We start from the raw sequence: 15940 nt of genomic DNA, 5'->3' as shown, positions 1-15940 counted from the left end.
GGTGCTAAAATCATGTCACTTTGCCCCACCTCCCCCTTTAACACCCACCCTTAGTAAAGGAGTGTGAGAGGGTTAGATTCAGTGATGCCCCTCAAGGGCATCTCCATTTAAAAAGTGTGGATACTTAAATGGTAGAACTTTCGGCACCAGCAGCCTTCTCTGCTTTGTTGGCACACTACCAATGTCTCAGCATCTAGACAAATACTGACGCAAAGAATAAGAGCCTCGGGGGAATTCAGGCCCAGCTGCAGGCCAACCAGGGTGGGAGGTGGTAAATGAAGTCAGGAAGCATTCCTTTTCGTGCCTTTGCGCCATACTTGCAGCACAGGGGTGTGGAAAGCCCAGTGAGGAACGTTCCATTCTCCTCCTCCAGCTGTATGACCCTTCAGGGGTCCAGCTCCTCTTTGAGCCTCAGTTCCCTCATCTAGGAAATGAGGAGTTTGGCTTAGCCCAGTAGTTTTAAAACTGGGTTCCAAGGAGCCACAAGTGTTCTTCTCAAAGCCAGGGCCCAGGACGGGGAAGGGAGCAAAGGGGGCCCTGCCCTAAGCTAGTCGACCACAGCAGACCTGCGTGTCTTTGCATCTGGAAATCTACAGCTAAAACTGCATGCAAAGCCTTGGACCGGGTGGCCCCTGAGATCCCCTGGGTGCTGTAGCCTACTCTAGGTGGTGTCCTCTTTCCCCTTGGGATGAACTAGAGGAACAGTCCCTGAGGATGGGCTATGGAGTCATCTCCCAACGTACCAGGATTGCTGGCTCAAGCAGCAGGGGCACTCCATGGGGAGCCATGTAGTGCTGGGTGCTGGGGGCAAAACTTGAAGTGACCCAGGAGCCCTGCTGCTCTCCAAACGGCACTGGTTTGCCAGTCTCCAAAGGACTGGTCATTAACAGTCCTTCAATCAAGAAGAGATGTGAGTGGAGCTCAAGGCAGGGAGCCAGGTTAGGTTATCTTAGGAGAGCAGGATGGGGAAGGGTCAAGAGCACAGACCCCGAAGTCTCAGCTTCCTCCATCCCAGCTGTGTGACCTTGAGCAAGTTACTTAACCTCTCTGTGTCTTCACCTCCTTATCTTGAAAATGGAGATAATAATCTATGGGGTAGATATGAGGATTAAGTGAGTTATTTAAAGCCCTGAGAACAGTGTTTGGCACACAGTAAGAGCTGTTCCCAGGAAGTTCCTTTCTTAAGTTTTCTTTTCAACCCTCTTCCAGCCTTGAGACGTCTTGCAGTGCTGTGGCAGGAAGTGGGAAAACCTGGGGTCCATGCCCCACAGGTCCTTCCAGCCAGACCCTGCCCAGGAGGGGTTCAAGCAAAGGTGGATTCTGAGCTCACCAGATTCACTGACAACAGGATGGAGATGCCGTTTGGGCTGCAGGGAGGCAGACAAGAGCCAGGTGATCTTAGCAGAGATGAACAGCTGGCTCTGGGGCCAGAAGCAGGGAGCTCAGACCCCTGGAGGGCAGGCCAGGCACGTGGAAGGGAGGCATTACCCGGGCCACCCATATTCCATGGCCTTGGGTCCCTGGAGACCAAGTGTTGGTTAGATGGTTAGATGGATGCTAAGCTAGCTCCTCAGGGCCCCAGATCCCAGGAAGGGAGATCCAGGAGCGAGCCTCAGTCCTAGTGCCCTTTGCTTTAGGTCATGCTGTCTCTTCCAACAACAAGCCAGCATTTCTAAAATGCATCATAGCTGGGAAGTAAACAGCCCAGCATTTTCTAAAGATGATGAAGTGGTCTTAGCCTCGAGGTACAGGGACACAATTAAATAATACTGAATCACTCAGTGAAAAAAGTATTCCCTTTTCAATTTTCTTTCAAGTCTCCCATCATCAAGAAGAAAGTCTCAGTGTGATGCTACCTACCATCTTGCTAACCTGTCTCTAATACTCGCTACTTGCCCTTCAGAAACAAAGAGAAAGGAGGTTCCGAGCATTAGGTAAGCAAAAGAGTACCCAGCTAGGATAACTTTTCCAGTTATCTTTATGTACAGCAAATCAATACTGTCTTTCCAGGTAATTCCTGATAACAAAGTTTCCTTTTGAAACTCATTTATTTCAAGTTAAAAGATGAGTTGATTTAAAGAAAAATGAGCCCATTTGAGCACCACTGTTATCATCCCCATACTCAGATGGGGAAACTGAGGCTCCAAGCATGCCCCACTGGAAAGTGGTAGAACTGGGCTCCATGTGCCCCTGAAGACAAAGATTGAAGCCTCTGACTGCCCCAGAGGCCGAGGAGCTGTCCCCTTTCGAGAAACCAGCTGTTTGGTTTAGCTCAGATCCTATGCCACTGCCTGGGTGGGGTAGGGGGAGGTGCCAGTGAAGTGAGGCTGTGACCGGGGGCCAGAGAAAGAGGAACTTGGAATAATTATTATTTCCTTTCATTCAAGCTCCTTACTTTTTGAAAAGTAGATGTTTCCCGGAGAGCCAAACAAGCACTAGGAATAGATTTCTTTTGTGCAGAAACTCAGGTTGATGGGTAGTTTCCCCCTTAACAAGAACAAACTTCCCTGCCCTAGCCTACCATTGTTTTCAGAAACAAAGAGGCCCGCATCTCTGGAGGGCCCAGAGAACGCCATCCTGCCAGTGGACCTCCGGCAAGAAATGCCCTCCAAGAGCTGCCTGCTCTGGGGCATTCCCAGGATCCCACAGAGGATGCCAGGCGGGTTCTCGTCAGAAGCCTGTCCCAACCCACCCGCCCACCTCATTGTCGGAAGAAGCCCACGCAGGCCCTTTCAACAGGACCCTCTGCCAGGTCTGAGCTTCCGCCTGGCATCCACTGACACTTCCTAGCAAAACCACATTGAAACTGGGTGCCACCTGCCAGGCCTTAGTGATTGGAGTGGAGACCTGGCAGAGCTGCTGATGGGCACAATGAAAATGAACAGAGCAAGATGTCCTACAAAGCACACTGCCGAAGCAGGACACTAAGAAGCTCCTTTAAAGCCCCGCCTCCGCTATTCTAAGCCAGCCTCTTCCCTTCCCAAACCTCAGGTGCCTGATCTGTAAAACAGACGCACTAATACCCACCTTGGGGAGTTGCTAGGAAGATCCAAGAGCAGGTCGTTGCAGTGCTAGACCCGGACAACAGCCTAAAGAATGTGGTCATGTCAACCAGGAGGAGGCGTGGAATATTGGTGGAGGACCAGACCTGGCCCTGCCCTTTACCACAGGCGATGGGGCTTTGGTTTTGCAGAGGAAGAGAGATTTATGGGCCTAACCTGTCTAACAGGCCTATTTATGGGCCTAACAAAAATGAGTCCGAATGTCATCAAAATGAAAAATCTTTGTGTTTCAAAGGACACCATCAAGAAAGTAAAGAGACAACCCACAGACTGAGAGAAAGTATCTGCAAATCACATATCTGATAAAGGACTTGTACCTAGAACATAAAAAGAACGCTTAGGGGCTTCCCTGGTGGTGCAGTGGATAAGAATCTGCCTGCCAATGCAGGGGACGTGGGTTCGATCCCTGGTCCGGGAAGATCCCACATGACTCAGAGCAACTAAGCCTGTGAGCCACAACGACTGAGCCTGCGCTCTAGAGCCCGCGAGCCACAACTACGGAAGCCCCTGCACCTAGAGCCCGTGCTCTGTAACAAGAGAAGCCCCTGCAATGAGAAGCCCACACCGCAAGGAAGAGTAAGCCCCCGTGCAGCAACGAAGACCCAACACAGCCAAAAAAAAAAAAAAAAAAAGAACCCTTAGGATTCAACATTAATAAGATAAACGACCCAATTTAAAAACGGGCAAAGGATTTGAATAGACTTTTCTCCAAAGACGATATACAAATGGCCAATAAGCATATGAAAAGGTGCTCAACATCATAAGTCATTAGGGAAATGCAAATCAAAACCACAATGAGATACCACTTCACACCCACTAGGATGAAAAAAGAAGAGGGAATATGCCAAGCGTTGGAGAGGATGTGGAGAGATTGGAACCTTCATACACTGCTGGTAGGAATGTCAAATGGTGCTGCCACTTTGAAAACAGCCTGGCCATTCCTCAACTGATTAAATATCAAGTTACCATGTGACCCAGCAATTCCACTCCTAAGTATATACCCAAGAGAAATTTAAAAATATGCCCATGCAAAAACTTGTGCATGGATGTTCATGGCAGCATTATTCATAATAGCCCAAAAGCAGAAACATCCAAGTGTCTATCAATTGATGAGAAGATAAATAAAATGTGGTTTATCCATTAAAATGGAATATTATCCAGCCATAAAAAGGAATGAAATACTGATACCTGCTACCACATGGAGGAACCTTGAAAACATGCTAAGTGAAAGAAGTGAGTCACAAAAGTCCACATACTGTATGATTCTACTTATATGAAATGCCCAGAACTGGCAAACCCATAGAGACAGAAAGTAGATTAGCGGTTGCCTGGGGTGGGAAGAAAAGGAAATAGGGAGTGATGGTGATGAGTACGGGGTTTCTACTCAGGGAGATAAAATGTCCTGGAATCAGAGAGTGGTGATAGTTGCACAATTCTGTGACTATTTTTTTTTCCTTTTTTTTTTTTCTGTGACTATTTTAAAAACCATTGAACTGTGGACTTTAAAAGAGTAAATTTTATGATATGTGAATTATAGCTCCATAAGCTAATATTTTATTTTATTTTTTTAAACTTCATTTTTTTTTTTATTTGTTGACTGCATTGGGTCTTAGTTGCGGTGCGCGGGCTCTTCGTTGCAGTGTTTGCACTTCTCTCTAGCTGCGGCGCGTGGGCTTAGTTGCCCCGCGGCATGTGGGATCTTAGTTCCCCGACCAGGGATCGAACTGGCGTGCCCTGCATTGCAAGATGGATTCTCAACCACTGGACCACCAGGGAAGTCCCCATGAGCTAGTATTTTAAAAATGATGTCTGTAGTGATGAATGATATATAATACTGTTTTCAGGATCATCCATTATTATTATTTATTATAATTAGGAATATTTCCTGGTCCATCTCCAGCTCAGAGCAATCCTGCACCTGAATACCTGCCACCTGTATCACCTCTGATCTGTAGGTACCTGGAAAGTGAGCTGCCCAGATCTCTACAGAGCCCAGCACACATGTCTGATTCGACCAGCTTCTGGGCAGCTTCTCTGAGCTGTCTCACCAGCCCCTGAAAACAGACAATGTTTTCAGCTTGGGGTTGAGGAAACGTAGGCAGGAAGCAATTTTCCATATGCTCCCCTGAATCCCCCAGGCTTCCTTGCTGGTCAGTGGACAGAGAGAAAGTGATGTGTCACATCGGGACCAAGGCAGTTAAAGCTCATGTCCGTCTTTCACTCCTCTCTTCCCCTTTGGTGGCGGAGACACCAAAGCAGCCAGGACCCCTGATCTTCATCCAGAAGAGACCCAGGCAGAGCATGCATGAGAAAGAAAGAAATTTCTGGTGTGTGAAGCCCCTGAGATTTGGGGTTTGTTTGTTGTGGCAGCTAGCATTAATCATCCTGACCAATGCATTACTGTTGGCCAGTCTCTCTGGCCAGCCCTCTGAGGCCGAGGACCCTGTGGACCCCTCCTTGGCCTCTCACAACTCCACAGCTGGAGTTCATGTCTGAATGATTTCCTCATTCAACGGCCTGAATTTGAAAACACAGACTAGGAAGAGGGAAAGTCAGATGAGAGCCCCTGCTTAGGGAGAGTCTTATTCGTACCAGCTCCTGGGCTCTGTCCTGCTGGTATTTATGACCCTCGCCCACTGGACAGAGGAGCAGCCTGAGGTTCCGGGAGGTTAAGTAACTTTCCCAAGGCCACTCAGCTAAAAGAGGCCAAGCCTGGCTTCCAACCCGAGTCTACCAGGTCCTAAAACTCACGTCCTCACAGCACTCCGCTGCCTTTGTGTCACATCTCAACAGCTTTCAGCCCACCCCAAAGCCCACCCCGGGCTGCTGTCCTCTAACTGCCCCCAGAGCAAGGCTGGCCGTGTACGGGCAACTGATGCAGGATTCTGGGCAGTGTCCAAAGAGAGGACTTGGCCTCTGAGATGGATGCCTTCAAGCCAGGGTTTGGAGAGCATCATCGCACAGGGAGCGAGAATCCGGCTCCGGGCATGAGCTTTGACTTTGAGCAGGATTTTCAGCCAGACTCTCAGCAAACACACTCTGTCAGACACTGGGGGACACAGGCCAGCCACGTGTCAGCTCGCCAGAAAGAGACTTCAGGTGGGAGAGGGAAGGGGCCCATAGAGGGAAGCTTCCCAGGGTCCCTCATTGTCTCATTCAAACCAACGCACAATGAATGAGAGCCATGTGTCCAACACTGTGCACGGGGCAGGGGACACAGAGAACAGATGCCATCATATCTGCCCAGTGAGCTACTAGCCTGGCCACCTATAGCAATGGCTCTCATCCTGGGTACCGTGCCTTTCCTGGGGGCACCTGCACCCGCTCAGTGACTTGAGATGGAAACCAGAGAGTCACTTGGGATTCCTCTTGTTCCCTTTCCTCATGCCCCACACCTGCCACCCCCCCCCCCGAGAGCTCCTTCCCCCAACATTTCCCAAGGCCCTTGTGTCTTCCCCCTCCGGTTCCCCCCCCCTCCTGCCCCAGCTGCGGCAGCAGCTCCCGGGATGGCCTCCTGCCTCCAGCCCTCCCCCTCCCCTTTCTCCTCTGCGTTGGGAGAGAGACCATCCTAAACTGCAAACGGCATTCAGAGCCCTAGGGGCTCCCCACTGCCCTTAGGATGGTGTCAGACTCCCCACCATGGTTTTCCAGGTCCTGCCACCCAGAGGGCCCCTGTAACACTGACCTCTCCCCCGCACACACACCCTTTCCCACCTCTGCACCAAGGCCTCTCACCCTCAGCGCTCCTGACATTTGGGGCCAGATAACTCTTCGTGGTGGGGGCCATCCTTGCATCGCAGGATGCTCAGCTGTACCCCTGCCCATGTGCGTTAGATGCCAGTAGCACATACCCCCAGTTGTGTCCACCAAAATGATCTCCAGATACAGCCAAATGTCCCCGGGGCGGGGCGCGGGGGAGGGCAAAACATCCCCAGGTGAGAGCCCCTGCTCTAGACCTTTGCGCATGAAAGGCCCTTCTCCTTTCCTTTCACTTGCACCTGGCTTCCCCTCAACATCACATTGAAATTCGATTCAGCTGCATCCACTCCCAGACGGCTCCCTGGCTCGCCCAGGCCGGTCTAGGACAGCCTCCGCAGACCTTCCCACCCTCACACTTCCCTGTGCACCGTCAGCCACTGCTCCCATCACACTGCATTCCACCGATCTGTTGACGTGCTGTCACCCCCTTTGGAAGGTGGGGTCCTCAGGAGCCACCTTCTCCAGGGCGTGGAAGCACTGACCCCACGGACCTGCAGAGGCACGACAGAGGGGCGAGCTGGGAGACCACCCAGGTGGGAGCGATGGCTTCTGACCAGAGGCAGAAGAGGCTCTGTGCGGAGAAGCAGAGACACAGCGGCAGAAAGACGGGGTGGGGTGTGGGGGGCAGAAAGACGGTGGGGGGGTGGCAGCTCCTTCCGGGTGCGGGGCCTTGCAGGGAACAGATGGACAAGGGTGACGAGATGGGGACATCAAGATGAGGCTGGGAGGTGGCGTGGCTGGAGCCCAGCGTGGGGCCTTTGGGAGAGGAAACTGGAGGCCAGGTCGTGAAGACCCCTGCATGTGTTCTGCAGCCCAAGATGTATTGAGCAGGATGTGAAATTGAAAAAAAGAAAAAGTTTGGGAAATGCTTTATTAGCAGTTAAGCAGGTTTCTTTACTGAGGGACTTCTCAGAGCCTTTAACATGCTCACAGGCTGGGCGAATCTTTACACGGGAGAGACCCGGCGAGCAGTGCTGCCCACAGGTAATTGTCCTGTGTTTTTTTTCCCAGAGCCTCTCGAATGGCCAGTGTTCCACCTTCTACCCTTTGGAAAATGCCGCCTGGAGCCGAGACACATGAGCTGCACCTTGAGGAGTGGGTACAAGGTGAGGACTACCTGGGTTTGGGGACAGGGGTCCTGGGCGTCGTTCGAAGGCCTCAGAGCCAGTGCTGGGGCCTCAGCCACGTGGCTCCTCTCCCAGCGCTCGCTCCCCAGCACCCGGGGTATCCGCAGCGCTGAGAAGTAACACAGGCTCCTGGGAGAGTGACTGCAGGAAGGACTAGGAAGGCAGCGCAACACTTATTATTGGAAAACAGTCAACCCACGGGACCGCTTCGACCACCTTCCCCAGGCCCCTGGGCCATAACATATGCTGTGGTTTAAATTTTTTAAATTGAGGAACTTAAGGAAAAAATGCTGGCAAGCTCTGAGGCACCTGTAAAACGGTCTGAGCTGCCGGGGAGGCTGGGCCCCACCCCTCCAGGAGATAGAGGCAGCGCTGAGCAGGGGTAGGGAGGGGCCCCGACTGGGGTCTGTGAGCAGAGGCTTCTGGTCAAGGTCGGCCGGCGGGGGGAGAGGGAAATGGCCCCTGCAGCAGCCCTTGGATAGGCCAAGCGAGGCAGCAAGGCCAGGCAAAGGCACAACCTCATCCTCACCACAGATCCTGGCCAGGCCAGCAGATGCGCGGGGGCGGGCGGTGGACACAGTGCAGCACAGGGCCAAAGCCAGAGGCTCTGGGATCACCGCGACCTGGGCTCAACTCCCAGCTGTCGCCTGGGGCAGCGACAGCACCTCCTGAGGCTCCGTGTCCGCGCAAGACGGAGCCAATAGAATCACATCACACGGTTGACAGCCAGACTAGGTGAGACTGTGCCTGCACACACTGGGTCCTCAGTATATGTTAGCTGCCACTGTTTGAGAGGGAACCCCAGCAGGTGGGCAGCCCGAAAGGGGGGCGCAGATGGAGAACCGGACGGACAAAGCTGAGCCACTGTGGAAACCACCTTGGCCGAGGGCAGCAAGAGTCTATCAGCTGCGCGGCCGTAGCAGGTCACTCTCTGCTCTGGGCCCCGGCAGCCGCCTGTAAACAGGGCTGTCTATCCACCTCTCATCTCGTGAAGGCCGGAACCGTCACAGATAGCGTCTAGTTGGTGTCTGGCTTGCTTTAGGTGCTCAGCACTGAGCTGTTCTCTTCCCCCGGGTGTGTTTACGCCCCTCAGGCCTCTTATGCCCGGAGTGGACTCCCTGTGTCAAGTGGTGGCCAGGAGACCGAAAACATCCCTGCAGCCTCTCAACAGGTCAGCGACTGCGACTGCGGGCAAAGGGGGACCCTGCTCAGACACGTCTCCTCCTTGACCATTTTCAACCTAAAGACTTTCAGGCCCGTACCTGGAACAAAGCGAGGCCACGCAGCCTGGTGGCCCTGCAGATGGAGAGGGCAGCCAGGTGTGCCCAGGGCCACGCCTTGTGCAGAGCGAGCCAGCCCTGTCCAGCGTCTGGAGGAGTTTATGAACATGAATCCACTCGCTTCTGAAAAGTGCAAAGGCCCTGGGGTTGCCCGCCATTCCATTAAGAGATGTGTATGATTACGACGGCAGCAGAAGCAGAAAAGGGAAGCAACTGGGGGTGGTGTCTCAGCAGGAGCAGGGGAAAGGGACACGGAGACGCCTGTGGGGTGAGGCTGGGCTGGCCGCCGGCAGGCGATGGAGGCGAGCACACCTGCTACAGAGCAAGGCTCAGTGTGGCCTGGGTGGTCCTCGTCACGCACTCAGGCCCCTGGGACCTCCCTAACATCCCAGGGGGCAGCGAGGGTGTGAGGTGGGAGCAGAGCTGCCAAGGACCTGTGACCCCTGCTGAGAACGACAAGGTGACTCAAGGGACTTCCGTGCCGTGTGAATAAAATATATAAGACTGTGCAGAGGGGCTTCCCTGGCGGCGCAGTGGTTGAGAATCCGCCTGCCAATGCAGGGTACACAGGTTCGAGCCCTGGTCTGGGAAGATCCCACATGCCGCGGAGCAACTACGCCCGTGAGCCACAACTACTGAGCCTGCGCGTCTGGAGCCCGTGCTCCGCAACAAGAGAGGCCGCGACAGTGAGAGGCCCGCGCACCGCGATGAAGAGTGGCCCCCGCTCACCACAACTAGAGAAAGCCCTCGCACAGAAACGAAGAACAAACACGGCCAAAAATAAATAAATAAATTTTTTCTTTTAAATGAAGCTAATTAAAATGAAGCTTTAAAAAACAAAACAACAACAAAAAAAACTGTGCAGAAACCATCCATATGTACGGGGAGAGGAGAAGGCCTGGCTGTAAACTCGGAAGGAGCTACTGTGGGTTCAATCCCCTCGTGTCACCCTGGATGCCTTCAGCAGCCCACCTGCTGCTGGAGGAGCTGGTGTGTGTGAGCTGGACTCCTTGTGTCCACAGTCCCGCCTCTGACTCCTGAGTGGAACTCAAGCTGAGGAGCCGTAGCATCCATGTTTAACTGCATCCAGCGCCCGTGCCACTGTGAGTGCACACAGGCCACGGGGGGGACCCCGGTCCTGAGGCCCTTGAGCATCCTCCAGAACACTTCAGAGTACGCTGCACCCTGCTGTGTGTTCAGCTGACTTTGCCTCTGCCGGCGCGGCTTCAGCCAGCCCCTTTCCTTCCCATCAGCCCTGGCCCCTTCCCGTCACGCTGACCTCTCAGAGCCACCCCTGCTGTGCCCTTTCTTCTGGGCACTCTGATCCCTGCCTCAGCCGAGCCTCCACCTGTCCTGCCACAAACGCCTGGGTGTGAACAGTGGGAAGTATGAGGGCCCCTGGAGGGGACTGGGCCCCCAAGCAGCGGGCCTCCCCACCCCAGGCCTGGTGTGGCCTGGACCACTGCCTTGGCCTGGCCAGGCTTGGGTGCCTCTGGAGGAGGATGAGAATTCTGGATCTGGAGACCAACGGCACCAGCGGCTGGGCACTCCTCACATGGCCTGGCACAAACCTGGGGGCCCATATTCCTCCTGCTTTGGGGTTTGGGCAGCCTCTTACCTTTGGGGTGAGGTACTTGGTCATAATTTCCTTCCCTTTTTCTCCCAGTTTTTCATCCGGAGTAACTTCATATTCTGCCTAAAACAGAAGAAGGAAAAGAACAATAATAGACTTGTTCACGACCTTCTCATAGTTGTAGAACCTTAGAGGACCCTGGAGAAGACACCCTGGAGGTCACGTGATCAACCCCCTCCTTCTACAGGGCAGGGACTGAGGCCCAGAGAGGGGAGGAGCCCTGACGTCCAGTCCAGCCTACGCTGCTCCACCGTGGACACATGCTTAGAACTGGGGCGGCACATAAGAATCACGGGGGAGCCAACGATGGTGCTCGGGCCCCGCCCCATGCCCATGGAGTCAGACCCTCTGGCGATGGAGGCCGGGCACCCAGGCAGCTGGGGTTGAGAACCACCGGCTTAGGAAAATCAAAGGAAGCTGCTGGAAAGTAACTGGGGCCACCAACCTGGAAGATCCTCGAGAGAGGCTGCCTGAGGTCACACACCTTACGAGCCGTGTGACCTCGGACTGTTTCCTCGACCTCTATACAGTGCAGGTGGAAAAAGCACCTACGTGTAGGGTGATTGTGCAGAGAGAACGTGACAGAGACGGGCACATAATCAATACTCATTGTAATGACTACATCTTGCAAGAGAAGACAATAATATGCACTCCGTAGCTTTTCAGTTTACAAAGGGAACATGCAGAGAGATTTCAAATGCTCTTATATGAACCTAAAAGGAGCCCAGGTAGTGACACAGGAGGGCAGGGGCTGCTGTCACACCCCTCCATCTGCAAACAAAGAGCAGAAGGTTCAGCAGAGTCGCCCAGGGTCACTGGGAGGTGGGCGGGGGCGGGGGGCAGGGGCGGGGGCTGCAGCGAGGCGGCAGGGCTGGGACTTGGACCTCCAAGCCCAGACCTCTTTCTCAACAACACCAAGGAACTTAGGACCCTGATGGCTGGCCAGGCCAGTGGGACCCGGGCTCTAAAGAAAGAAGTGAGGCCTCATAAGACAGACCGTGTTATCTTCCTTGACCCGAGAGAGGCTCCTTCCCTGGCATCTGACCCACTTGCTAAGTGGGTAAAAGGCCTCCTCGAGTTAAGGAAGAGCTTGGGTGAGCTTGCCCTTCTCATTTAAACAAGGGAACTAATTGCAAATTGTTTATAACCATTTCAAAATCCACCACCCAAGGACTTGTCAGCCTCCGTCCAAAAGTACAGCTATTTCAAAAGAGACAGGAAATGACATCAGCACAGAGGGACTGAAACTCCTTTCCCAGCCACTCGCTGTGAAGTCAGACCCCAACCTCCGCCCCCCACCCCCTGGCCTGGTTCAAAGCAACCTCTCAATCCAGTGTCTAGGGTCCAATTTCTCCCCAGCCCAGCCCGGAAGACCCTCCCGGGCTGGAGCTGCAACTCTAAAGGGGCTGAGGGTTCTAGAGTACAACTGCCCCCCTATTTTCCAGCGGGGAGAAGAGAAGCTCCCAGTGTCCAGCCACCCTGGAAACCCCTCCTGGTGGTCTGGCGCTATGGGAATTTACCCAGACTGCTTTGCAGGGCCCAGGCCACAGGCAAATGCCCGACTACCTTTTGGGGGTAACTCAATCCCATGCAGAACCCTGGATTTGCACTGTCCCAAAACACATCTGTGAAGAAGGCTCTATTTAACCAAATGGAGGCCTAAGGCTCACTAATCAGCCTCAGTAACCAGCTGAAAATATTATTGCTCTGGGTACTAAAACCCACGTTAAAAAAATAACATCCCTTTCAGGTCAGCTCCCTCCCAGCAGAGGCCCGGCTGGGCAGCTGGGCGCCACAGTTCCACAGGGCGGCAGCCGGGAGCACGCGGGGACAGGCATCCCCGGCCCGGCATCAAAAGGCCTTTCTTTGAGAGTCCATGTCAGGTCGCCACCACTTGAAGAGCATTTGTGTTGGGAGGCAGAAAACCAACAGAAGGCTTCCAGCTGGGCTTTCCACACCGATTAAGTCACCTGGAGTGACAGGCCAAGTCTCCACGGTGACCTCCGAGAGGGGCTCACGGGGGACCCGTCCTGAGAGGCCACCTACAGAGAAAAAGCACCATGGCAGCTCGGCTGGGCAGAGCTCAGGCCGATCACACAACCAGAGGCGGGGGACCACCCGGGAACCCGCTGCTACGGGAACACCCTTGCCCAGGTAGTCGGCCAAAGCTGCTGAAATCAGCTTCAACCAGAAAACACAGACAGCAAATAAGAGGCTGGGCTGGGCCAGCAGCCTAGAATTTTACTATTAGAGTGGGCTCTGGAAGCGGCAGCCCGACAATGACTTCAACGAACAGAGAGGTGAACCACATGCCAGGATGCCCCCGTGACCTCCATCCGTGAGAATTCCCTCCAACCAGGGAGGGTGGTGGGCTTGTCCCCTCCTCCCAACAGAGGGGACACACACTGTCCTCCCTGCCGTGTTGCCCATCTGAAACCTTCTCCTGCCCAGAGCTCAACCCTAACAGCCAGAGCGCCAAAGAGCTCCTGTGCCAGTCCACGCGGAGGGTATTTCTCTTCCCCAGATACATCCATGGTGCCAACGGAGGCAGGCATTTAATGAGCCTTCTCTTTGCACGGTGATTTATGCCAAACACAGGAATGGCCTTTGGGGAGGAGATGCTGTAACACAAAGAGCAGAACACTGCATTGTGTTTAAGGCGAAAAGAATTATTTACGTATCTGTACTTGCCAAAGAGTATAAACATCTGTGTACATCCTAGTTTATAAACCTAATATTTCATTCTCTCTCTTGGCTGGCTCTAATTGCATCACCCATCTCAGAAAATGCTAATAAAAATACGTCCTCTATTAAAACACATTTCCCTCAGATGAGTTTTTAAAAACATGAAGACTGCAAACCGGTGCGAGGGGCCCTGCCACGTTTCCACAGAAGCCGGCACTGCTTTACAGAGCGAGTCTGAGCTGAATTCCTCTCGGCCTCTGACCAACTCGAGATGTCACCTCCTCGTCCCGGGAGCCCTTCTCCTGCCCTGGCAGGAAGATGAAATCAGAGAGGCTGAGGTCTCGCCACCTCCGGCTTCTGTAATTACCGATGTGGTCAGCTTTTCCAGAGTCCTCGCGGCAGGGACAAGTGACACGCCCGGCTGGCAGGGCTGCTCCCCATGGCTCTTTCTGGAGAAACACCCGGCTCCTCCCACCTTGGCCTCAGCGTCTTGCTGGTGCCTGACCATGGGGGTGGGGGTCTCCGTTTGCCCCTCTGGAGTCACTCCCCACCCTGCGGGCTCCCTCGCCGCCTGGGCACCCGGGTTCCTGGACCCCCTTCTGAAGACCCAGCTCCTGCAGCTGCCTTCTCCCACTCCTTCCTGTATCGGCCCCTCCCCTGTCCCTGCAGAGCTGCAGGTGTGTACATCAGCCAGTACTGCTTTCCCTGCTCTGCCCAGCACTCTGTCAACCGTCCTCATTAAACTCTAGTTCATTCACACATGAGCGAGCCATCCATCTCCGGCCAGGCCCCTCACTGATGCCTGAACAATCCTTCAGATGGCTGGCATCGCCTACCCCCTCCCAGCGCCCCCAGCGAGAATGAAGAATGGGGGTGAGACTGCAGATGGGGGTGTCCCCCCGGGGCCCCAGCATCAGATGGGCCTGGTCAGTTCCACAGCCTGTGCCCACCTGGGCAGACAGAGTGTTCTCTGGTCTCTGGCCGCCATGTGAGGAGCCCTCGGGCCTGGGTCAGGAAGGGATTCCATGGCCCAGGTTTCAATGGGATGGGCCCAGAGAAAGAAGGGAGGAAGGAGAGGACCCCTGGCCACGCGGGGTACAGACAGAATGGTAGGAGTGACCCCAAGGGGGCGGCACCACGGCCACCAGCTTGAGAGACATATCTTGGCGGAGGCAAACTCAGAAAAGAAGTTAGGAGGAAAGGGTGCTGACCCTCTCTCGGGGCAGGGGTCGGCGGGAGGTGACAGATTTACCAGCCGCTGTCAGAGAGCACAGAGGGGCTGTGCTCTCACCTGCTGTGTGCCCATCATTCAGAGAGCCTCCGCCCGGAGTGGCTCTGTGCCACCCCCGCACCGCCCAGCTGGTCCTCCTCCTGCAGCCCCTGGAGTTATTTCTCTGTCCTTACTCCCTCCCATGCTCATAAGGCCACCGTGCAAAGGTCTTTGGCTCTCCCTGTTACTCTTTCAATTCTAAGTGAAAAGAATCCCAACCTAGCCTAATTCAGGCAAAACCGTATTCTCTGGGCTCCTGGAATCCAAGGATGGGTTGAACAACCAAATTGTGGGGAAAATGGAAATGCAGCCTGGCCCAGAGCACCAGGAACCAGGGACATGAGCACTTCTGGAGCCCACTCTCACCAGGGGTGCGCGTGTGCGTGTGTGTGTGTGTCTGTGTGTGTTGGCCTCATTCTCCCTCAGTGCTGCCTGGCTTGCGCCAGTGGTACAAAACCTAGCAGCCAGGTTTTTTTTATTCTAAGCCTCCTCTACCAGAGAAGGACTTCCCCTCAAATCTATAAACCCCAGAGAAAGGACTCATTGATCTGCACTGGCTCACAGACTCATCCCTGCTCCAATCAGCTGTGGTTTTCAGGCAGCAGCATTAAGAACATGGCAGCTTCTACGACAGCCATGTTGTCTGGGAGTACAGGTGGGACACCCAGGAGACTGGACAATCCCACAGATGTCCAGTATATGAACCTACTTTTTTTACAAGTGGTACTTTTTCAAGATGACCCTGCTCCCAGGCTTTACCAACTGCTCTGAGGGTCTTTATGTCCACCTGAAGAATGATTACCACCCTCCACCCTCCCTCTTTTGGGAGATCACAGCAGTGATAGAAAGACAAAAATAAATACTGGGTATGATTCAAAAATAAGAGAAGCAGAATATTTAGTTCCGCTGGTGAGGCATTTCAATTCATTTTACAACAAAATTCCAGGATAACCAGACATATCTGAAACCAGGTGATAGCCCACTAATTTCACATGCCATAGTTCTGGGCTAGAGTGACTTTTAGCATTTCCTGATGTGAGACTCCATTTGTAGTCCATTTGTAGTCAGTCATATTTGTAGTTGCCAGTCTCCAAAATGCACACTTTAATAATCCTCACATCCTG

General features: G+C 53.7%; 1 protein-coding gene across 1 annotated transcript in view; it reads right to left on the bottom strand.

Annotated features, from left to right (window-relative positions):
* Positions 1-15940, bottom strand: part of GRK5 (G protein-coupled receptor kinase 5) — a 221123-nt gene that overhangs the window by 40043 nt on the left and 165140 nt on the right. The window contains exon 4 of the mRNA XM_082673361.1: positions 10847-10924. Coding sequence (XP_082529487.1) covers positions 10847-10924 — 78 coding nt within the window. The remainder of the gene's footprint in view (positions 1-10846; positions 10925-15940) is intronic.

This window comes from Grampus griseus (assembly GCF_964374135.1).
Source record: "Grampus griseus genome assembly, chromosome: 16".
Classification (NCBI taxonomy): domain Eukaryota; kingdom Metazoa; phylum Chordata; class Mammalia; order Artiodactyla; family Delphinidae; genus Grampus; species Grampus griseus.
Note: the sequence above shows the minus strand (reverse complement) of the source record. Positions and strands in the feature narration are given on the sequence as shown.